This window comes from Oreochromis niloticus, linkage group LG23, assembly GCF_001858045.2.
Source record: "Oreochromis niloticus isolate F11D_XX linkage group LG23, O_niloticus_UMD_NMBU, whole genome shotgun sequence".
Taxonomy (NCBI): domain Eukaryota; kingdom Metazoa; phylum Chordata; class Actinopteri; order Cichliformes; family Cichlidae; genus Oreochromis; species Oreochromis niloticus.
Window position 1 is genome coordinate 33478947 of NC_031986.2, and position 23939 is coordinate 33502885.

The window sequence follows — 23939 nt, forward strand, 5'->3', positions numbered from 1 at the left end:
GCAGCATAAACACGACAAGTAGACTACTCCCTTGGTGCAATGGATAACGCATCTGACCACTGATCAGAAGATCCTGCACTTTGAACACTTTCCCCGGGTTAATCAAGGATTCTGGTTATACAGCATCAATGTATGCTAAGACTTTATATTGGAAGGGCCTTACAAACCCAATAATTCTTCATGACTAAACTCTTAATAACAGCGAGGAGGAAATGCATTTTTAAACAGAGGAAACCTTCAGTAGAAGGAACTGAGACAAACGGGATTTGAGCTGCAGTCACCTGAATGAAAGTCAGGTACATCTGTGTTTCCATCACTAACCTTCTCACATTTGTACAGGTTACGTCAAAGCTTTTTTCTTTAATATTGACTATCACAGTCTTTTAAAGCCTGAAACATGAAATAATTCCTAGAAAATTCTTGATTTTTAAAAGAAATCAAATATTTATTGACCCTTCTGACGAAATAAAATAATATTAATGTATCAAATGCGATACACTTGGCTTTAAAGGGCTAGACATGAAGATAGGTTTGCATGCTTTCTGCAACTGAATGCTATTTCCAAGCTGCAAACTTGTATTCATGGTTATTATAACAGAACGTGAATGCAGCCTACACTATAAAGCTGTTTGTTTGCAGAACAGTTCATGTTGGACAAACATCGGAAGTGGAAACTATTAAAAGTAAAAGAAACTTACTGTGCCAAGTAAAAAACAACAACATTCTTTTCATTATGCATACTGTATAAGACATGTCTCCAAAACTGCTTGGTCAGCAGGGCTAGGACACATTCACTGTGCCTTATGTTCGGGCATATACTGCAGCTGCTTTATCATCATACAAAATATCTACAGCCCGTGCTTATAGCTCTCTGGTGTAAGTTGATACATGAAATGCTGAATGTGCATTTTGATTAGGAGATTCATATGTGAATCTAACTTTCCTCTGCAGCAACACTAACACTGTAACATCAGAGCATTAAAAGTGGTTCTGATTTTGTTGATTTTGTTCCTTCACCTTTAAAAAAATTCAGTCACTGCACAACCTTCAGGGTCAGGTGGAGGCATTGTGTTGAGCTAGACAGAGTATGAGATCACCAAAAAGCTTTTAGAAGAAATATTATAGAAGTGAAGTATAATATAAAAAATCATTAGTTAACTTTGATTCCCAGGTTTTAAATCTTGTGCAGTTAACAAAAGCCTTTTAATATAATAATACAGCATTTTATATTACAGTTGCAAGGTGCCAGACAAAGGACAAAAACACATTTGTCAGAAAAGTGATTAAAAAATAAAGATAAAAAAATGAAGATAACAAAGCTAACATTGTTAAATGGAGGTCAGAGGGGATAACAGCCAGTGCCCATAAACAGGACAGTAAAAAAGAGTTTAAAGAAGTCATTTGAAAGTTAAAGCAAATTATTCAGCCTCATCTTTTTCAGCATTGTATTTCAAAGTCATCTTCACATCACCAGGAACATGAATCGCTGAGGCTTTGCAGGATGCTGAACTACTGGATTGATTAAAGGATTTGTATGGAAGATATTCTGAGGGGTTTTTTCTCCCCACAATGCTTTTTTTTTTTACATCTTTGCAAATTCTGACATTTTCTGTGTGACCTTTGATTTAGTCAGCAAGATATCCTGCTCCCTTGCTAATCAATGTACATCAGTGCCTTACTGCAAACTTTAATTTAGAGCTTGGACGGATGCTCACACATTGCAGTCATGTATGCAGAGAAGGAAATGACTTAAAAAACAACAACAAAAAGAAAACAACAAATTAAAATACTGATATCACAGGTATCCTGCAGGCGTGGAGTCTCTGCACTGATGCATAGTTCATGAAAGAAGCACCATGAAAGGTAAGCAGAAAACCTCTGATAGTATAAACTGTCTAAACTGTGTACAAAAACAAAGGTTGCCTCTGACAGAACGAGGAGGACATTGTTTGATTTGAAAACAGGTTTAATTTGTTCTTCTGCATCAAATATTTTTAAAACTTTGCTGTGTTTTACAACAAAGCCACACTTTCAAAGAATGCTGTAGAAATCAGCGCTTTCTTGTCAGTCACCACCGGCATCTGCATGTGTGCACTTCACTGAAAGCAAAGGCCAGCATTTAAAGAAACTTTTAAAAGTAGCGCTAAAACTCTAAAATCATATAACACAGTCCTGCTTTACTCTGTGAGTGAAACATTGAACTTTTCACTGAGTGACAATGAAGCAAGAGTTGCTGTAAAGTTACTTTACAAAGGGAAATTAATAGATTGATGGAAATCACATAGATGCTGTCTTATTACTTTGCCAAGTTTCGCAGGTTTAAATGGAGAAAAAACAGTGAAAACTATTAGGCATTATTAAACTATCATTATTTTTTCTACATTGAAATGTGGGCTATATTGTATTTGTATAGCACTTTTCAAATTAATTAATATCTCTTGTGGATGTTCACACTGAAAGTCAATTTATGTCAAAGGTAATACAAATGAGCATGTCCTTAATCACTTCCTTTGGGTCTACTGAGCCTGTATGTTTGTAGTAGGCAGCACATTAGTGACCAGTTAAAGCAGCAGGATAATGAGGACGATTTATGTTGTAGCCTTGTTTGGATGGAACAGTCCTAATTAGAGCAGCACATGCACTCAGTGTTTTAGAGTGTGCAGATCTACTTCTAACCAGCAGAGGGTGACAGCAGCACTGCAGACACGCTTCACTACGGGTCTGTTAAAGCGCACATCCAACCAGGCCCGTGCATGTGAGTCCTGTGAGGCTGCTGTGGCTGGCACTCACTGCTCATCGTGCTTTACGGGGCTGGCACAGAGGGATTATTTATCTTTGTGTTCTTGCTGGACAACTCCTCCTCTATTGTCCAGCCATTCACTTGAAATCAATGCCACCAAGGACCAGTCAGACTGTTCTTTGAAGGAAAATTATGATTGCTCCTGAAAAGGTGCAATAATAAAACTGACAGAAAACACCTTTACCTACAGCATGGGGTCGCTTGTTTTATGTCTTGTCATTGGCGGGGCTTCATGCCCTTGGTTTTTTATTTTTTAATTTTTAAAGGTACACTTCAGTACTTTCTCTAGTCCCCAATTTCACCCTGGTGATGTCATCCGTTTTGTCATCAGGGTTATTCTGACAGAAACTCAAAACAGGCATGTTTTGGAGGTGTAGGCATAGGAGGCAGCTGCATTGTGGGAAACAAAGCCTGACTAAGCAGCAATCTCTGGGGTTAAAAAAATTAAATCATCACAGAGGTGCAAAAAACTGCAGTTCCTCTAATGTCCACTTGAGGCTCCAGCAGTGAGTCAGTCCCCATAGACTCCTCTGTTAAATTGTCCAACTTTACAGGAGAAATAAACATGTCTATAGCCTACTACAAAAAATGTTTTGGGCTCTATAGTTAATGTCCCCTTCTTGACAAGTGCACTGGGGGTGCATGTAATAAAAATTCACCCTCTGTGGGTGCTTTGATTGACACGTGGATACCAAAGCAAGCATCTACTTATTCACGTCCTAGAAATGGATCTCTTGAGTGGTGTCAGTGCCTCTTGGAGCATTACTTCTGCAGTTATCTGACCAATAATATGAATGCTGTGCAGTTAATTGTACCAAAAGAGCATCCAAGAAGTCTGAGCACCAGTTTGGGTGAGTGAAATTCTAGGACTGTATAAGTATGTTATGTCTGCTTGCTCATGATTCACCCCTACAGTTTAGCCTATCTGAGGATTAGCCTTCAAATAATCAAACTCCATCTTTGATATACAGTCTATGAAGTTGACCCATACTAGAAAATAAACATCATAATGTTTGAGCCTTTTTTCCATCTTTGGAGTCCTTTATGGAAGCACAGCATTCAGTGGAGCACCACCTTCAGCCTTAAATAAATCACATCCTCACAGGAAGAAGACAGGGGCTGTAAACACAGCATGACAAGGGCTCTCAATTACAATCACAAACACGGCCACAAAGGCGGCTTCATTCTCTAAGAGGCTGCATGCCAATTAGCAGCGTTTGGTAGCTTTAAAAGGGCTCTTGCTGCACTTTGATATACAAGCTTTCAAATGAATAACAAAGAGGCTGCCTCACAGGTGCATCATTAAAACACATGCAACAATTAGTCGATCAATAAAAGCAAATCAGTAGACAAATGAGAACGGCTGTTATCTGATAATCGATATCTAGCTTATAATAAATATTAAATAAATTTACATAAATATAAATTCTATTTTATATATAGAACTTTTTGGTCGCACATAAGAGGCAATAAGATGACACCACCCGTATCACTTTTACTGTTCTGTCAGAGTTTTTGGTGCCAGTTAAAATGTAAAAATCCACTAAAATGAGAAACTTTAGTTCCTGCCATAAAAATAATCATATCTATGCACACAGACACTCCTGCCTTGCATACAAATAATCTATACAGTATTCACAAAGGGATGCGTTCTTTTGGCACTTTCTACGGATAATTAGAAAGAAAGAAAAACACCACTAAAGAGAACAGGTGTAACAGCTCTAATAAGATCTGTAAAGTAGCCCCTACAGTGGAGTGACGCAGGCTTGGCCACAGAGGAGTTTTTGGTGGACCAGGGGCTTTCAGAGGGACGCATTCAGAGTGTGCGCACCTGCGTAAAACACAAGCAGCGTCCGCTATCCAGGAATTGCAACCCTGTACAGGTGAGACCAGCTGCTCCTCCGTCTATACGAGGAGGCACTCCCACGAGGAAGGATCTATTTCACAACAATGAATGACATTTCTGCTGGATTACAAACTACGAAGGGCTGCTCTTACGTTTTCTCCCCTGAGCAGCAGTGACCGTCGCGTCCAGACACCGACACCTTACGCACCGTCCTCTCACACATCTCTACTTGTTGTCCTTCTGCGACAAACATGACATCCCCGCTACTGGCTTATATCCTACTTCTTTCAGCCCTTCATACCTGGTAAGTGGCGCCCTTTGGTCGCGTGATGCGTTTTGGTGATGCTTTAAATGCTCAGGAAACTTTGTGGCTGGCTCTTAAGTTTGCGTGAAGGACTCAGTGACACTAACGATGTCTTTGCGTGCGTGCACTCTGCAGACTGCGCTGCATGTTTTAAGTCAGTGTCATTGCTCCTACTGTTTTCAGCCACCTTCTTTTATTTGTGTTCCTGTAGCTCTCTAACAATCGAGTCCGAGGAGGACTACGAGGATGTCACCGTGAACCAGATGCTGGCTCCTAAATCCCAGCAAACCGACGCCACGGAAATACTCAATAATTTACTGAAAGAATATGACAAGAAACTGCGACCGGATATTGGAGGTAAGGGTTACTTCTGTCCAATTTCTCAGCTAACTAATCACAGAATTTGAATGCAAAGCAGCTTTCTCGTTATAGCCACACCTGTGTGAAACCTGGGGATTCTGTTAGTTCTAGAATCAGATAAATGCGAAAATTAAGTTGATGTTTATAATTTGATTCAGAACCTCCATAACACTGTACAAATGAACTGTGTACTAAAACCTTTAAGTGTCAATATTAGCTAAAGCATTCCCAGGTTTGTCCCCACTGCTAACACTGAGCCCAAAAAGTCTGTGCCGAACTTAATTTCATTTTACAAGCTTAAATGTTCTTGTACAAATGTACATAAAATATCTTTTTTATTAGTCTTTTTTTAAGGTTTGCATTAATGAAAGGTGCCCTCTCTGAAGACTCCATAAAAACTTTCCAACCCTAAACCAATACTAAGTCAACCAAAACTTTTAAAAGGACTAAAAGTATTGACATTTTAAAATTTGAACTTACTATCAGCTATTTGAACACTACAATGTTCAGACATCCACACATGAAGCACAGGGGATTGGTGATTTCCTCCATCTGTCTTTGGCTGATAGAGGTGTTGGAGTAACACTTTTTAAAGTCTAACTTCAATAGCAGTGACAATGCCAGGGAATTTCTGAATATTGTAGGATTTATTTGTTCCTACAGCACCTGAGCTGCACTGAATGAACAGATTTGTTCAGATGTGATTGTGCAGTGTTATTCCAGGATGTCAGGAGGATTCTGTAGGAAAGTCTTTGACGGTCAGCTCTCCTTGGTCTTCTTTGGTTTTTTTGTGGTTGTTGAAAAGCTTTGAGGTGTTTGGCTTCATCACCCTGTTGACTCGTTCATCACAAAGATCCAAACTTGAGGGTGGGACATGTCTCTGAAGAATGGAGTGCTGCTTCTCCATGGTCAGACTGGCGTTGATTCAGTGCACGTGTCCCGAATATTCCCACCCTCTCTATGGGTTTCATATAATGTGGTAACATCTCCTTATAGACACTCTTCTGTTACTACCACTGTCATCAGGATATTATATTAATAGTTTTTTTTCTTGCTATTTGCTGTGAAGTGCTCCCTTAGTCTACTCTGTGGTCATAACTTTAAAGCAATGAATTTAAGGACATTCTTTCTTATTATCAGATGACACTATGATGAAACTTCATGCATTGCAGTGGTTTTAAAATCGTTGATTTTTTTTGTTTGTTTGTGAAAGTGAAAAATTCTCCAGTTTTTCAGCCTGATAGTCTCTTACTTGCTGACCCACGACCACAAAGGGTCAGGGTGTAACTCATCAGCACGTCCTCATGAATATAAATTACATCTGAAGGTGGAAACTTTGAGTGGAGGAGAGAGATATGTAATTCCCTGACTCATTTTCTCCTGGATAAAGTGAATGTGTTTGTCAACTCTGAAGACTCTGAAGAGGCTCTGCTTCTGTTCTTGTTCAGGGTTTGCAAAGTGGCCTCTGGTGGCGGGCTGCTGCCATATGGTAATGTAGTTAGAATCAATGCATAACAAAGAGGGGCTTCTTAGAACACACTTCTGTGAGTTGTTGCTTGTTAGGTATTAACTTAAAAATTGACAAGTTTCATCTTTGCAAAAAGAACAAGCAAGACATGGTTGAGCTGGAGGTCAGTCGTTAACCATCTGACAAAGCCAAGTTGCATTGCGAGCAGCAGCAGCAGCAGGCGACATCCAGTTGACACCTAACAGCCTGTTGTGTTTAACAGCAGGCGTCGCCTCAGATGTGACCAAGATTCAGCTCGTGATCACAATTTCACAATTTTGCTGATGGAGAGTGTTTGCATTTGTAGCGTTGATTTAGATGGCACCTTGCTAACCAAACCTGTCCACGGATATCTAACTGGTGCTGGCAGGCCTGGGATCAGTAGTCTTGGTAAAATCATACTTTTATTAAAGGTGCTGCAGTTGCTATAGATGTGCGTAACAGTGCATCAGAATACTTTTTATAATGTGAATTTGTGTTTTTTTGCAATGATAGCCAACAGATAATGACACCGGATTCTTACTTTGGGGCATGTAGGCATTTCATGCTAACATCAGCATTTTACCATCATCACATCATCATCACCAGCTACTGTAATAAATCATACACCCAGTGATGAGAGTTAGTTGAGTGTTCGGGACTCATGAAATGTATATACATATACACGTGTATATATATATATATATATATATATATATATATATATATATATATATATATATATACATATATATACATATATATACATATATATATACATACACACACATGTATACGTATACATATATATATACATATTTACATATATACATATATATATACATACACACACATGTATACGTATACATATATATATACATATTTACATATATACATATATATATACACATATATACACATATATACATATACACATATACATATACATATATACATACATATGATGATAATATATATATATACATATACATACATATATATTTGATTAGATAGATTTAAACTATTCCAAAGCAATTCCTTTAATTGTTCCAGCTGAGAGATAAGAATCCCATATCAAAAACAGCACTGAGATCTAATAATATTAAAATGGCAGAATCTCCTGAGACAGTAAAAGTTAAAAGATTATTAAAAACTTTTAAGAGAGCAGTTTCAGTACTGTGGTGCATTTTAAAACCAGACTGGAATACTTCACCAATGTCGTGTTTATCTAAGAAGGCCTGGAGCTGCAGAAGGACAATTTTCTCCAGAACTTTTGACAAAACAGGCAATTTAGAGATTGCTCTGTAATTTGATAAAACTGTTGAGTCCAGATTCTGCTTTTTAAGGATAGGTTCCACAACAGCATGTTTAAAGTCAGAGGGAACGGACCCAGACTGAAGACTGCTATTGAAAATGGAAAGTAAGCATATACCAACAGTGTCAAAAACCTAGTGCAAGTTATCTCAAATGCAAGCTGTAACCTCCGGAGCTAAAAGCCAAAAGGTGGCAAAACCACCTAAACATGTTATCAGCCTGCTACAAAAGTGTCTGCTAGGCTTCACCTGAGTTTTTGGAGTTACTCAACTGGAGCTTTGCACTGTGCTCCATTGTTCAAGCATTTTTGATGCAATTATATGCTGCGCAGTTCATTGTACTAACTGACCATCTGAGAAGTCTGTGCTGCAGTTTTGATTAGTGAAATTCTAGGATTCTATTTGGACGCTTCAAGATGAACTGCTGAGTCCAGAACCTATAGACGACATCACAGTGGCTATATCCAAGCATTTTATACAGCCAATAGTGAAACTCTTGTCATTTCTAAATATATATCTACTGATCAAGATTAATCATCATTTGGGGAGAGCTGCATTAAGAGATAAATTAGTGTTCTCAAAACATGCAAACTGCCCCAAGTTTCCTCTGTAACTTAATTGGGAAGTCTTAATAGATCCATAGAAGAAGAGACCATCATTGTCAACACCTGCACCATTTGGCTTCGAAAAGGGAGAAACCCACAGATGATGTCACAGTGGCTACATCCATCTTTTGTATACAGTCTGTTGTTTTGGACAGCAAAGTAGGTGGGTCCTTCAGCATCACTTCATCTCTTAGAAAATCTTCAGTCACTGCTTTAGCAAACAGGATTTTCACAACCTGAATCTTGTATAATATCTCTGTTACTATGGATACCAAGTAGTGCAAGCTCCGCTGTTCCTGTCTGGGAAAAATAAAGGGCACAAAAGAAAAAAATGTGATTGGTACGCTGGGTGTTACTCAGTGGCACGTATAGATGACCTCACACATCATGCTCTCTAAAACCCCTTTCAATGCATTCCTGAGAGAGATGATCCCGTTCTTACATCCTTAGTCCCACTTTATTAGAGTTACTTTCTCAATGTTTCACTCCAGTAAATAACCCTGACCTCTCACTTTCCTCAGTTGATAGAACAAACCTAATGTTTACTATGTCATCTGCTCATCCTGTGGTCAATTTCAATTTTTTAAACTGTTTTTCTCGGTGTTTTAAATCCTCTCCTGGCTGTTTTGATTCATACAAACAACGGATCGGTTAAATTTTCCGTCAGCATACGGCATAACGATGGCCTTTGTCAGAGCTACATAGATACTGCTTGTTCTAGAGTTATCCAGTGCTCAGCTGGATGCTTACTTTTAATCCAGACATTAATGTCATGGAAATTTGTTTTCTCTTGTTATTACTCATGTGCTTTCACTGCAGTTTAATCTATCTAAGCTTCCTGAAGCTTCAAGAATAACATATTAGAGAGGATAAATTATGTGCAATTTCCCTGTAGCTCGGTAATCTATTTTTCGTTATAACCTGGTAACATCTAACAGTAATGTAACTGAGTTTCCCTGGAAACCACAATAACAACAACAAAAAAATCTCAAACAGGTCCATTTAGTAGCTTATTTGTGTGCTTTCAGTAATGTTACGTAATTCCTTACAGCAGTTAGGGCTCAGGTCCAGATCCCCTTGGATAATATATATATATGTAGATATGGGAGGTGGTGGTGGCGGTGAAGCCATGAGACTCTGAAGCAGATATAAGTCCCAATTTTTAGGTGATTTGTTTTAAAAAAGATTTGTTCTGCTAATTTCCTGCTTCGTTTTTATTCCATGACTTTATCAGAGTAGCTTGGCATGAGTCGCATTTCACAATAACACTCAGTTCATCCTGTCTCATCCCTGTGTCTTTAAACCAGTTTTTACCTGACTGTTAAGTCGGAACTCATTATTTGAAGCTTTCATGCTTATTATGAGCCTGCGTTAATATAAATACTAATATATTTAAACTTACCGACCATTTTATTAGGAGCACCCATTCAGCTATTGAATCACCAGTAATGGCAGCAGCTAAATTCATTTAGGCATGCAGACATATTCAAAACGACCCGTTGAATTTTAGATTGAGCAATTGAATGAGAAAGAAAAGGGATTTAAATGACTTGAAATGGCTGGTGTCACACGGTCTGTTAAGTGTTTCAGCAACTTTTCCCACACAACCATCTCTAGGGTCTAAAAAAGAAAAAATATCAAATAGTGATATTTGGGTGAAAATAGCCAGACTATAACTCAAATAATGTAATAACTCTAACCACACATTACAACCAAGCTATGCAGAAGAGCACCTCTGAATGCACCTCTTGAAACAGATAAGCTACAGCAGCGGAAGAGCACACCAGGGTCCACTCCTGTTAGCTGTTAGCTCCAACTCACCAAACCTGGACAACAGAAGATTGGAAAAACAGTTGTGAACATTGCTGCTGACCGTGTCCATCCCTTTATGACCACAGTGTATCCATCTTCTGATGCTGCTTTCAGCAGGATAACACACCATGTCACAAAGCTCAGAATGTCTGAAACTGGTTTCTTGAGCATGACAGTGAGTTCACTGAACTCAGATGGCCTCCACAGTCACCAGGTCTCAGTCCCAAAGGTGATTGCACCTTTGGGATGTGGTGGAGCACAACATGGATGTGCAGCCAACAAATCTCCAGCAGGGCTGTGATGCCTTCATGCCACCTAATTAATAATGTCCCTTTTAATGTATGAGGTAATAATCTCTTTGCAAAGGCATACACTGGAAAAATACCACTAATGCGGATGTCAAAGCCAGGAACCATCTGAACTTTATTTCTGGCCCAAAAGGATTGAGGAGTTATGCAAACATGGTGAAATTGAGGCATAGCTGATTTTTCTGTGTGTGTTCAGACAGCAATACTTTGCTGAATGCTTTATGATGTCATGGTATACGAAATATACCCGTAACCTTGTCTTCACTTCTTTGTTTGAATTTTGTTTCTAGCACAAACTATGACAGCATTGCGGTCATTTGAAGGTTGCTTGTAAAATGGGCAGAGCCCGTGGGTCCCGTCCAAGGGTTAACTTGTTGGCCTGGAGAAGCTAATCAAAACGCAGATTTGGAGATTTGCCGATTAGCTGAAGTGAACAAGAACTGAACAAGACAAGCTAGCAAAAGAGAAAACGAGACAGGAGAGGACATAAACTGAGGTGAGTGACTAACTGACTGAACACAGGCAGAAAAAATTGAGAGAGCGCTAACAAAGGAAAGCACTAAGACCAGGAATGACAAATTATAGCAGGAAATGGCTACAATTACATATCATATAAACGTAACTGACATCCAACGGCACAATGTTCACTCTGAAAAATAAAAGAAACAGCCATGAATTTACTGTGATGCAAATGGTCAGTAAGACCATCTAAAAATGCTAAGTGCAATTATGAGGAGCATTTCAAGAGCCTGAAGAGTCACAAATGTGCTTTTTTTGTGTGTATCACACACAAAAAAGCCTCAACAATGTTCTTAGACTGACGGTAGCTCAGACAAACTTTCTCAGCAGGAAAAGCCTGAACAGTTTTTCTGCACGCAAATGTGTATTTAAAAAAATCCTGTTTTATCAGGATTGTGATGCAAACACTGACATCACATCACTTATATTTTTACACTGAATTTAAACTTAAACACGGTTCACGCTAAAAATCATCAATTAGCAGCTGCATAACGAGTTTATTGTTTGTGTCTTTCTGTCATTCCCCTGTCGAGGAAATGACGTGGGACTGATGGATGAACTGAAACAGCAAACAAGTGAAAGTCATGAATAGAACGGGACTTTTACTTTTTATGGATGATGTGTGTGCTAGACTGTTCAGCAGTCACCCACAGGATGTATGAGTCCAGACTTTGTGTCTGAGTAATAAACACAGTGACCTTTTCACTAAGCTTCTTCGGGGACTATTTTTCTGGTGGGGTTTTTTTTGCTGTTTTTTTCCCATCGCACCCACGAGGAGTCATTTACACGGAAAATTATTATTCTATAGTGTATCAGAGATCTGTATTCCTCCTGGCCGCCCAGCCATGGCACACTAAATTAACTTGTATGGATAATTTCAAAGAAGAGACGATAAATAGGATGCGGGCAATTAGCATTTATTTTTTGTAATTCCCCTGAACACACACCACAGATAAGTACATTAGAAAGCCATTTGTTGTGTTGTGGGTCCTTTGATGACAGATGGTGAGCTGAAGTCATTTGACCTTGTCCTGTTGGCATTAATGAATGTGACTTTTTAAACTCGTAGTTAAACAAGAGGCGTTTCCAACACATGGGCTGAATGTAAAATGATGCCTCTGTTGATGTTGTGGAGTAAAAGTTAACTTTAAATGTCCAAATGTAATTTTTTCATGTTATTGTACTTCACTGGTTATGATTTTAGGAGGAAAAAAAATATTAGACACCAACATGATGTTTGTTCAGATTTAATTTAAAACACAAGAAGGGGAATAACAAAGGATGAGTAATGATGATAATAATAATAATAATAAGAAGATGATGAAGGAGACGATGAAGAAGAAGAAAGTTGTGAAATTAATGTTACAGCAGCCAAAAACATAACAAATAAAAAATGAAAAACAAATACATTACACTAAAGAAAGAAGCAGTAAAATATTTAAATAGAAAAAGTTAAATAGAAAATATAGAAAAGCGCTCAATAAATCAAAATCTCAATATGATACAATAAGGAGCTTCAGTATAAATTAAATGCAGGTATCTCTAACATCTGTGTCAGTGTGTCAGCTCCGTGTTCCACTGCATCGCCAGCAAATGGTGGGGCGTCGGGATCCATTCATTATCCACATCCATTAACCACAGCCTTTTGGGTAACCTCTGAGTCAGCTGATGGAGGAATCCAAACAGGGTGTTGATTCTGGATTCAAACAGTGATGAATTCCCTCAGTGAGTAACATAGACACATTCCAACAGCTTGCAGTTCAGCATTCAGGTCACAAAAACGTGCCTTTTTCACTAACATGCCTGATATTACAAGGACATGGTACTGGAACCTGCACCTTTTAGTCATAACAGGTGGAGTCTTTACATTTCTTCTTACGTCTCTGTCCACCTGAAAAGTCTTAAAGCTAGTGAGTGAGGCAGTATCAGTGCATTGATCCATGAACTATATGAACTCTTCTGGTCTTAATAATCTCATCAAGTTCATCCATATTATTGTCCAAATACCACACTGATCAGCTACCTCTTATTACGAAGTCACCAGGTCATCTAGATTTTGTTGTTAAAATGATACAAGAGTGTGTTTGACGACTTTTGAAATAAAAGTGATTGAAATCTATAACTAATGACTTTTGAACAGTTAGTAATATCTGTTATATGCGGATAAAGGAAATGGTACAGGTATGATAAACACATAATAAACACAATATAATAACTTATCACTTTAGATGTTAAAACACAGGCGATTTTAAGAACTCACTTAACTGTATGTGAAAGATAAATGTAGTTGTTGTTGGTGATGTTTCATTTGAAGCTTAAGGGTTTAGGGGACCATAAACTACCAACTGGAATCATAAATTCATCAGGTAAAGCTTTACTGAGGTTACAAATTGAGGCTGTCTGTCTTTTATATACAGTCTGGGGCAATCGTGGCTCAAGAGTTGGCAGTTCGTCTTGTAATCGGAAGGTTGGCGGTTCGAGCCCCGGCTCCAACAGTCTCGGTCGTTGTGTCCTTGGGCAAGACACTTCACCCGTTGCCTACTGGTGGTGGTCAGAGGGCCCAGTGGCGCCAGTGTCCGGCAGCCTCACCTCTGTCAGTGCGCCCCAGGGCAGCTGTGGCTACAATGTAGCTTGCCATCACCAGTGTGTGGATGACTGAATGTAGTGTAAAGCGCTTTGGGGCCCATAGGGACTAAGTAAAGCGCTATACAAATACAGACCATTTACCAGTCTATGGAAGAGGACCGGTCAAGTTTAGCACACAGAGTATGCCATATTCCTGTATAAGAATTCCTAACAGTTGTGTTTAAAACACCTCTTGATTGGCATGTTGTCACACTTTCTTCAGGCAGCTTCTTCTAGCTCCATTACCCGACGAAAAATTACATTATACAGTAATGAGAACGCTCGAAGTGACAAATTGTGATGAACGGTGGCAGTCATCTAATCTATGACAAATGAATTGTTCTCTGTGACTGCTTCACAATCAAGGCGCCCGTTTATTTTTTCTTTAAACATAAAACAGCAGTAGTTTGCATCTGCAGGAACATAACCCCTGTCTGATTTAAAAACAATGGGGTGATGGATGAAAAGAATAAAAGCAGTGCTGCATAATAACAGACGCACATACGTAGCCCTCTAATGAACTTTAAATGTTTTCTTTCATTAATGTGCACAAAAGGTTTAAAGCTAACAACTACAGTAAAATAAGAGGCTTTCAAATGACAAAAGAGGAAGAAGTACAAAAGAAATGTGCAGCTTCAAGTGGAGCCCATTCACACAGAAAAATGACGGAGACATTTGTTTAGACATTTGTCACCTAGTAACTATTTTGGCTCCTGTCAGGATGCGTCAGACTCAGCTTTGAAAGCAGTGACAGTGATTGATTGATCCAGTTTACACATTGTACGTTTGGTTCACTCTAATACATCACGAGTATTTGTCTCAGTGTCTGGGAAAAAGAGAAAGCCTCCTTTGTATAATGTGGGAGATGAGCGGGGCAGTCTGTCACAATCAAGTCAACCGGTTATTGTTACTGTTGTTTGTGGATTTAGACTTAAACAACTTTATTTATACTTTATCTGATCATTAGATATTGAAGGGCTGCTTAAAGGATTTTTGTGCAATTAGGTTGAAAGTTTGATGATGATCCAAGGAACAGATAACTTTATTAAACCGTCGTCATTTATAACCATAACATAAGGTTGAAAGCATCCTAGGATTCAAGTTTAGATTTTTCTGTCAAGGTGATTCATGTGGCCATTTATAAAGAGCCTTATAGTATAGAGTATATTACTTCAGTAACTGCAATGTGCACCAGTAAGCCACAATATTAAAACCATTTGCTTGACCGGGAATGTACTCGGGACTTGTGCAGGTGCCCTGTGGTCTCTGCCTTGGGGCCATTGGCAGCAGATCTTTTAGGTCCTGTGGGTTGCAGCACAGTTGGTGTTCAAAATGCTGAGGAGGGTGGTACATGTCAAAACAACCTACCCACCAGGACCCAAGGTTTCAGAGCAGAACTTTGCACTTTAACAAGATGATTAATATGCATAACTTCAAAGTTCAAAGTTTTACTGTTTCAGTTTAAATCAGGGGCTCTGTCGAAATACATTTAACTGTCACAATCTGTGATGCACTCTTTATACGCGCAACAAGAGACAGCTGAAAAGTGCTAAAAGCACTAAGGTGCGAGTACAACTCTTAGATTGAAGTTGGCCTTGATTGCAGCTGTATTGCAGTTATTTTCCCACACTTTCACTTAAACTGGCTCTGGTGTCTACTTACTGCGTGACAGATGATCAGCTGTGGTACTGCTAGCCTGAAGGGAGTGATCTGTTCTGCTTTTTGAATATTTCAGAGCCCTTGGCATTTCTTCTTGCAATGAGCTCAGACAGTGAGGGTAGAAGTCTTTATGCCATCAGTCCTTATGCTGTGGCTTAGAGTATGCAGACGCCAACCAAGAGGCTGGGACTATCCCACGTGTGGTTATGTCATCGGGAGTTCCTGCTAGCTCATGTGATTAATGACCAGACTGAAATATGCAGTAGTGGATAGTAGCTACTCCAACTATGGGGAAGGACAAGAAAAAAAAAAAGATTTTTCTAAAGCTTGAGATACTTAATAAATTATGTAGTCACGTGTGTGAGGTATCTAATCAAAAAGATCAGCTGGTAATAGTCAGAATTTGAACTAGTTTTTTGGTCAGTTAGGTATTAAGTTATTTAGTCTCAGTTCTGAAATCACAAGTCAAAATTATGACTTATTGAAGCAGGATTATAAAACAGTTATTCAAACATTTGATTTGACAAAATAATCAGATTGTAAGACAAGTTTTTTTGAGTGAACTTAAGTCATTAAGGTAAATGACTTAAAGCAGGTTTAAGTAAATGCACTGTCATGATCTTTTTTTAACTTAACATTTCAATCAAAGTTTCTTTGTCTGATAAATGAAAGGATTATAAACATAAGTAATAATGTTGTGGTACGAGGACTAGTAAAAAAACTATATTTCATGTTACATTGTGACTTAGATTGAAAAGAGATACTCAAAACTATGATTAATTTTAAAATTAAACATTTGAGTTATTTCCATTCATCCATCCATCCATCCATCTTCATCCGCTTTATCCGAGGCCGGGTTGCGGGGGCAGCAGCCTAAGCAGAGAAGCCCAGACCTCCCTCTCCCCAGCCACCTCCTCCAGCTTATCCGGGGGAACACCAAGGCGTTCCCAGGCCAGCCGAGAGATATAATCTCTCCAGCGTGTCCTGGGTCTGCCCCGGGGCCTCCTCCCGGTGGGACATGCCCAGAACACCTCACCCAGGAGGCGCCCAGGAGGCATCCTTGTCAGATGCCCGAACCACCTCAACTGGCTCCTTTCGATGTGGAGGAGCAGCGGCTCTACTCTGAACCCCTCCCGGATGGCCGAACTTCTCACCCTATCTCTAAGGGAGAGGCCAGCCACCCTTCGGAGGAAGCTCATTTCTGCCTCTTGTATCCGCGATCTCGTTCTTTCGGTCACTACCCACAGCTCGTGGCCATAGGTGAGGGTAGGGACGTAGATCGACCGGTAAATTGAGAGCTTCGCTTTTACACTCAGCTCCCTCTTCACCACGACGGACCGGTGCAGCGTCCGCATCACTGCAGCCGCAGCACCAGTGAGTTATTTCATAATTTTAAAATGACAGAAAATTAAGACAGACACATTTTTCATGTACCAACTTGAGATTATATGATATAACATTTTGTTTTAACTACAGAATTATCATTTTAATTGCAAGATAAAATGTTAATAACTAGATCAAAATCATAATGTTGTATCCAGTGTTCTTATATTCACCAAGTCTATAGTTAAATACAGGTAATTTTTATATAGTCAAACTTTTTCAGTTTTATATACTTTATGGTAGGTTTATGCGTTATGAGATAACACTTTACCATCACTGCTTAGATCAGAATCCAACTGAATTAGAAATAAAGATACACAATAATTACAAAGATTAGAAAAAACTGTGGCGTGAATTTTGCAATATATGTATATAAAAAGTTTAACAAGTGTATTGTAATAATATTAATGTGACAACACATAAACCAATTAGACTTGAAAATCTCATAATATGAAGAACTGTATTAAAACAGCTCTAAACAAAGCGAGCACAACAGCAAACTGGAACCACCAGATAACAAAAGAGTCAAGAAACAACTCAAACATTAAATATACTTAATCTCAAAAGGCAACTAAAACTCAGAAAACTAAAAACCATTCGTCAAAGACCTGGGATGGCACTTACTTCTTGCTCTATACCTTTTTGTGATAAGTCCTGAGAAATTACTGAAAAACAGAAGGTAGCCACTCAACAGAGGATTTGGTGGGTAGAGCCAAATTTCCTCAGAATAACACAGGAGGTCAGATGAACTGATCAGTTTGACTATTTAAATAAACTCGGATGGTTAGGAATGTTACATTCAGTGAAAGCAAAGATAATGAAAATGCATTTTCAGTGCTGTTTTGTCATCATTTGACAGTTCATGGAGACAAAAGCAGCAAAAGATGAAGAGAGGTGAAAAGTAACATGGACTTATAGATGAGTACCGTCATGGCATTCCTTTATTGTTTTTTATTCAAATCCATTCTCTTTGAATAGAGCTGACGGCCGAGCGCGGCCTGACAAGGACATTTCTAATTTTGTTTTACCACAGAAAGGCAAATATGCAGCTACGGTGACACATTTTTGTTTGCCGTAAATATCACTGTCAGTGTGTCAAACACAGAGACGGGGCTGCAGTTTGTCTCCGCTCGTCACCGCCGGCTCATGTACAGACAGGGCCAGGCTCCAGTGCAAACCTGAAGCAAGATTAGCTAATGTCTCTGTAGACCTGTTCATCATGCTCTGCCCACTCTAATGACAAATAAATCTCACAACAGGCTTCCCTGCCCTGCTCATCGGAGGAGCGTATAAATGTCTCCAAGTGCCCATTCACCAGTGCACAGCTGATCGTACACTTATTTAAAGCTGGACTTTTAACGTGTTGGTATTTGATCTGAACAGTACAACATATTTAACGGGACCACTGATAGTATTCTCTGATGGCTGCACAGATAAATAACCTACACACTAATGCTAATTAATTTCTAGTTCATGCCATCTCTTTCTCTAAAGTTAATGAGCTGTCTCCATTTACTGAATGACTAGTCACAGCCTAACTGTTGCTAAGTGGTACTGTATGCAGGTGCTAAATTACAGCCTGCCACCCAATTATACTGTACATAATGAAGAAAGTAATGTAATGCAGCTTCACTGCCAAAGGTACACATCTTCAATGAGACATAATTAAATACTGAACTAGATTTTGTTTGTAGTCTCTAACAGCCCACTCACTTCGGTCTATTCTTGCTGGAGAGAAACACAAGAAAAACTTTCCATTTATGCTCGATTCTGTGTGTATAATGATATCAGTGGCAGACTTTATGAATGTCTCTTATTTCAAAACTGTGGTTTCTTCATTTCTGGGAGAACTAGCCATTTCTTGCTAAGGCAAGACTGACAGACTTGTTGCTTGTGCCTTCTGTTATAGAAAGTCAGAGATATTGCCAGAAGAATCTCCGCCGATGAGTTGTGAAGTAAGGTTTTAGAATTTGAAAAATTTTAAGTTGTACAAATGCTGATTCACCTGTTTGTGTCATGATATGCAAGGATAGATTGTGTGAAGAGAAAGAGGTGGACCCAAATGCAGACAACGGAGAGATGGAGGTGGAAGCCTTTATTGTTGGCTGCACAAAATACTACAAAACAAAAGGCAGGAGGAGACTGAGATAACTAATAAAAACATAAACTGGAGAAAGCTAAACATAGAAAACCAATACCTGATAACCTGAGACCTGGATGGAACCTTGAAAAACACAAGACGAGACACAGCTGCACCTAATCTGATATGGTAAAAATGGTAAATGGCCTGTATTTGTATGGTGCTTTACTTAGTCCCTATGGAGCCCAAAGCGCTTTACACTACATTCAGTCATCCACCCATTCACACACTGGTGATGGCAAGCTACATTGTAGCCACAGCCACCCTGGGGCGCACTGACAGAGGCGAGGCTGCCGGACACTGGCGCCACTGGGCCCTCTGACCACCACCAGTAGGCAACGGGTGAAGTGTCTTGCCCAAGGACACAACTACCGAGACTGTCGGAGCCGGGGCTCGAACCGGCAACCTTCCAATTACAAGACGAACTGCCAACTCTTGAGCCACGATCGCCCTAGACAAAGGGGAAGCAAAACTCAAAACACTGAACACAGGATGCGAGACTGTCAAAGTAAAACAGGAACCAAGAGATGTGCACAAAAACGCAGACTTGACACCGTGACATGAGGAAGAGAGGGAGCAAGACACGCGACTGGGAAACAGACGAATAAACATAAAGACAGAACCCACTAAACCTGGGAGGCACAGGAACAAAACCTAAGAACTAGAAATCACCAAAATACAACCAGAAACTAACTGAAATGATGCATATTTATAATTAAAAAAAAAAACACACAAACAGACTCCGCACCGTGACAGTTTGTATCGCCTGCTGTTAATTAATGTCACTTTACCCCATAAAATACACTTTGCATGCTATTGGAGGAAATTTTTTTTTAAAATTATTATTATTTGGTGTGAACGCACCATCAGAGTGTAAATGTTCAAAGGACATATTTATAATTTTAGGGTTGAAAGGTACAAAAACAGTAGAAGATCAAAACTAACCATCATCTTAACTTGCAAATGACTGAGCAGGCCCATTTATGACCTGTTATTTTATTTGCCATTAGGATATTTTAAATTTCAAAACTGTTTCCTGCCATGAATTTGTGAATATATTTCTTTTCATGCAGGAATTGGCCTGTTAGTCTGGCTAATGGTTTCTAGCATTATGGAAAATTGCCTGAAAATATTTATGTGTTTTTTTAAACACTAGAGTCTTTGATTTGGTTGTAATTTGGTGGTAATTATTCCATAATTAGGCATCTCGTTTTGGCACAGTGTGTGACTACACCGTGCATTGCCTTCGAAATGGTTATTCCAAAGACATGTAGCTGGTCTGCAACCACACAGACTTATGCTTTTCTCTGATCACACATAGACTTATTTAAAACTTTGATAAAACTAAGTATGATATTTACAAGGTCACCTACAATTATCCAGCCTGTAGTCCATGTTCATATTTCTTTGGATGATAGACTCACTTTTAAAAACATATTAAAAGACAATTAAAGATGAAAATAGGATATTTTTATAGAAACAGATCTCGATTTGCTAGGATGGTGAGCTCCAGCAAATCGAAGAGTATGTATTGCATGTCTGTCAGTTACAAAGCTCTGCTGCAATGATTGCCTCCTTACCGCTGCTCCTTGATTGAATTTAAACAAAGAACTTACAGATTGCTGGAAATTTTAAGGTTAGCTGTAATTCTTGTTCAAAACGAACTTGCATTGAGCTACAAAAACTATGAAGCTGCATCTCCTTCACTGAAACATTTCAGAGGGTTGTATTTGTCCATCTGCAAACACTCTTGTACATGTTCTTTTTCATTTTTGTGTATAATGTGTCCTTTTTATTATGTAGCTGTTTGTCTCGATTTTTATGTTTTCTTCTTTGTACACAGGGCTGTCATGGAAAAAAGAGATTTCGATCTCAGTGAGACTGCTTGTTTAAATAAACCGTGCATTTTCATTCCAGTCCTTGTACCTGACCATTTCAGAGGACAAATTATGTTTTTATTTTTGTTAACCCATTTAACACTGATCTATGAATCATTCAAGCATAAAAAAGAAACCTTAGCTTAGAGAGCTTAGAGCTTTTTATTGTCATTGTGCAGTTTCTTGCACAGCGAAATTGGGTAGCTGGACCACAAAGGTGCTAACATAAGAAGAAGAGAAACCAATATACAATAAGGCTGAAAAAATAAAAATAAATAAATAAATAAATAGAATAGAATAAAAAGCAGTGTATATGTATACATATGTGAGTGGAACTATATACATGGTGTATGTGTAGGAAACATTGAAACCTAACTCTTAACATAACAAACAAGTAAGAACCAATTTTAAAAATGTACCTTTAGGGACTTTGTTACAAGGAGTATGTCACAAAAATATAATTTTCTAATTTCCTTAGTCGAATCATTGAAAAATGCCAAAGATAATAAAGCTCGACAGGCATAAAACTGAACTTTTGTACCAACAAGGTGATTCTCAAAGAGCTATTAACTCACAACTTGGCATGTCTCAGCGTGGTGTGCAGTGTGTCCTTTAAAAACAATAAAGAAACTGGACAAGTAGAGGACAAAAGCAGAAGTAGCAGGCCTGAAAAAATAATCTACAGCAGATGAACAGTATCTGAAAGTCATGTCCTTATGAAATAGGAAAGATAACAGCAGAGACCTGACACAGGAGCTGAGAGAAGCATCTGGACCTTCAGGTGATCTGAAGACTTATCGGCTGTCAACGTGTCATTCTTAGGGAAACGGGAAAAAGGCTGAGGTATGCCAAGTTACACAAGAACTGGACTGAAATCAGTGGCAACAAGTTTGATGAAGTGAAGAATCCAAATGTTGAATTTCTGGTTCAGACAGCTCAGGCTGTGTGAAGAGTAAAGGTGGTCAGACCAAATAAGAAACAAATAATCACAGTACTGAATCTTTCATACTTTACAAATATTAGAAGCACAAACAGAGAACCAATATTCTTTTATAAAATATAACAATCATTTTAGTTGCTAAATGGCTCGAGACATTTGAGGGTTTCATTTGTAATCAAAATGCTCGCGTGCCCTTTGAAAACCTCGACCTCCACATACTTTTCATTGCACAGTATGAACATCACAGTACTTCCTGTTGAACTTTTTAGGTCAGTGATTCATGCTGATCCATTTGAGCATAAGAAACAGTTACACAGCAGTATACCTTTATATAATGATAGATGTACTATGACTCACATGTGCAATCAAAAGAAGAGGAAATTTTGGGGTCACTTTAAATCATTGTTTTTCTGCCTGTTTGACCCGTGTCTCCTTCTCTGTTGACTGTTATAAAATACTGATAGTGTGAATCTCTTCCTTGTTAGAAGACTGACCTCACAAGTTTTGGGGGGATTTTTTTGGATAAAGAAAATTCACCGGTGTTTCTTGTGTATGCACTCTGTTCAGGAGAGATTACCACAGGTGAGGAAACGAGAGGCACAAGTGTGTTGCTACCCAACTATCAGGGTTAATTGTGTCCAATTACTTTGTTGCCTTGGTGGTCACTCTGCTGCCAGCACGTATCCTGTTGCAGTCACTGACATTATCATCTGACAGCTTCCACACACTTCACCTGTAGGAGTGCGTGGAAGTATTTGCAGCCTGGCCTATGTGGTGGTGTTAAAAAAAAGTTATGATGAGAGGTTTTGGACAAATATTCCAGATATTTTTACATTTTACTTCAGATCAATTTAGTTTGCTCACCAGGTGTTGTGCCATTATGAATATAGTGGTTTTGAAAAGCTGCCTCAGCGGGAGCTCTCCAGAAATGTTCTCTCATGTGCCATCTGTTAGCATGTGAAGCGAATGCTGGAAGGGAGACTGGCAGGTGGAAATATTCTCGCTGTGGATTTAATTGGCTGAGACATGAAGACTCTAAAGACAGGTAATGCAAAATGATGGAAGAGCTCTTTGCTATGCAAATGTGAACACTCGTGGCAGCAGCGTGTCACAGCTGTCACTTAGCTGTTAAAGCTCGAGGTTTAAATGACACTTTTACACCTGTCCATGAAATGACCGAGAGCAGCAGAGGCGGGGAAAGCCAGGGGTGTCCCTCCATGAATAAGGCAGGCTGGTGTAAATTAATTAAAGAAAAGAAGAAAGGAAGTCCTTTAAGTTGTTGTGTTTGGAATGTGTGTATCGATGTATATTGATGCTGGTTGTAAAAAAATGAAGACTGAGGCAACTTCCTGGTGTGGAAATTGTTGGCTGTGTGTTACAGCCATAATTACCAGATTGTACAGATGCAGCCAATCTCATCTTATTTGAAAGCCTAGCATATATTTAGTAAGTTATCAGTTGCTGTATACATATCACTTAATTCGAGCCCTTCTAGCTGGCTTGGTGGATCCATAGAGCGCTTAAATATTGGACTGAATGTAAATTTTGGAAAACTAGACGCAAAAACAAACACCACCCACTGAATACTGGACGTGGGATAGACATGCATTGGGTTCATCAGTCCATGACCAATTCTGGGCACCTATACAGTGTCCAAACTAGGTCCACAAATTGGACGTCCAAGCATGACCCAACTTGGAGGTCAATATAATGTTCAACATTTGAACTTTCGACTGGGTCATTTTTTGTGGTTTATTTATTTAAATTAATCAACTTATTTGTTTTTAACCAGGTCAAACTGTAATTTATTAAAATGTGTTGAAATAAGTTTAAAAGAACATTTGCATTATATATGGTTCATTTTTACAATTATCCTGTTTTATTGTGAAGAATGAATGAAGATTGTGGTTGTGATCAGTAGCTAGACTGAGAGAAGTTGCGACAAAAAGTATGAGAGTTAGT

The 23939-nt window shown here is 38.9% G+C and overlaps 1 protein-coding gene across 5 annotated transcripts in view; it reads left to right on the forward strand.

Annotated features, from left to right (window-relative positions):
• The window catches only part of gabrg3 (gamma-aminobutyric acid type A receptor subunit gamma3), a 79470-nt gene that overhangs the window by 1123 nt on the left and 54408 nt on the right, over nucleotides 1–23939 (forward strand). The window contains exons 1-3 of one of the 5 annotated variants that reach the window (XM_025903047.1): nucleotides 4479–4683; nucleotides 4817–4950; nucleotides 5162–5307. In XM_025903047.1, the coding sequence (XP_025758832.1) occupies nucleotides 4898–4950; nucleotides 5162–5307 (199 nt within the window). In that variant the 5' untranslated portion in view covers nucleotides 4479–4683; nucleotides 4817–4897. Of the gene's footprint in view, nucleotides 1–4478; nucleotides 4951–5161; nucleotides 5308–11124; nucleotides 11331–22636; nucleotides 23023–23939 lie in introns of those variants that run through there. The other 4 variants (XM_025903046.1, XM_025903050.1, XM_025903045.1 and 1 more) reach the window with 4 other exon arrangements.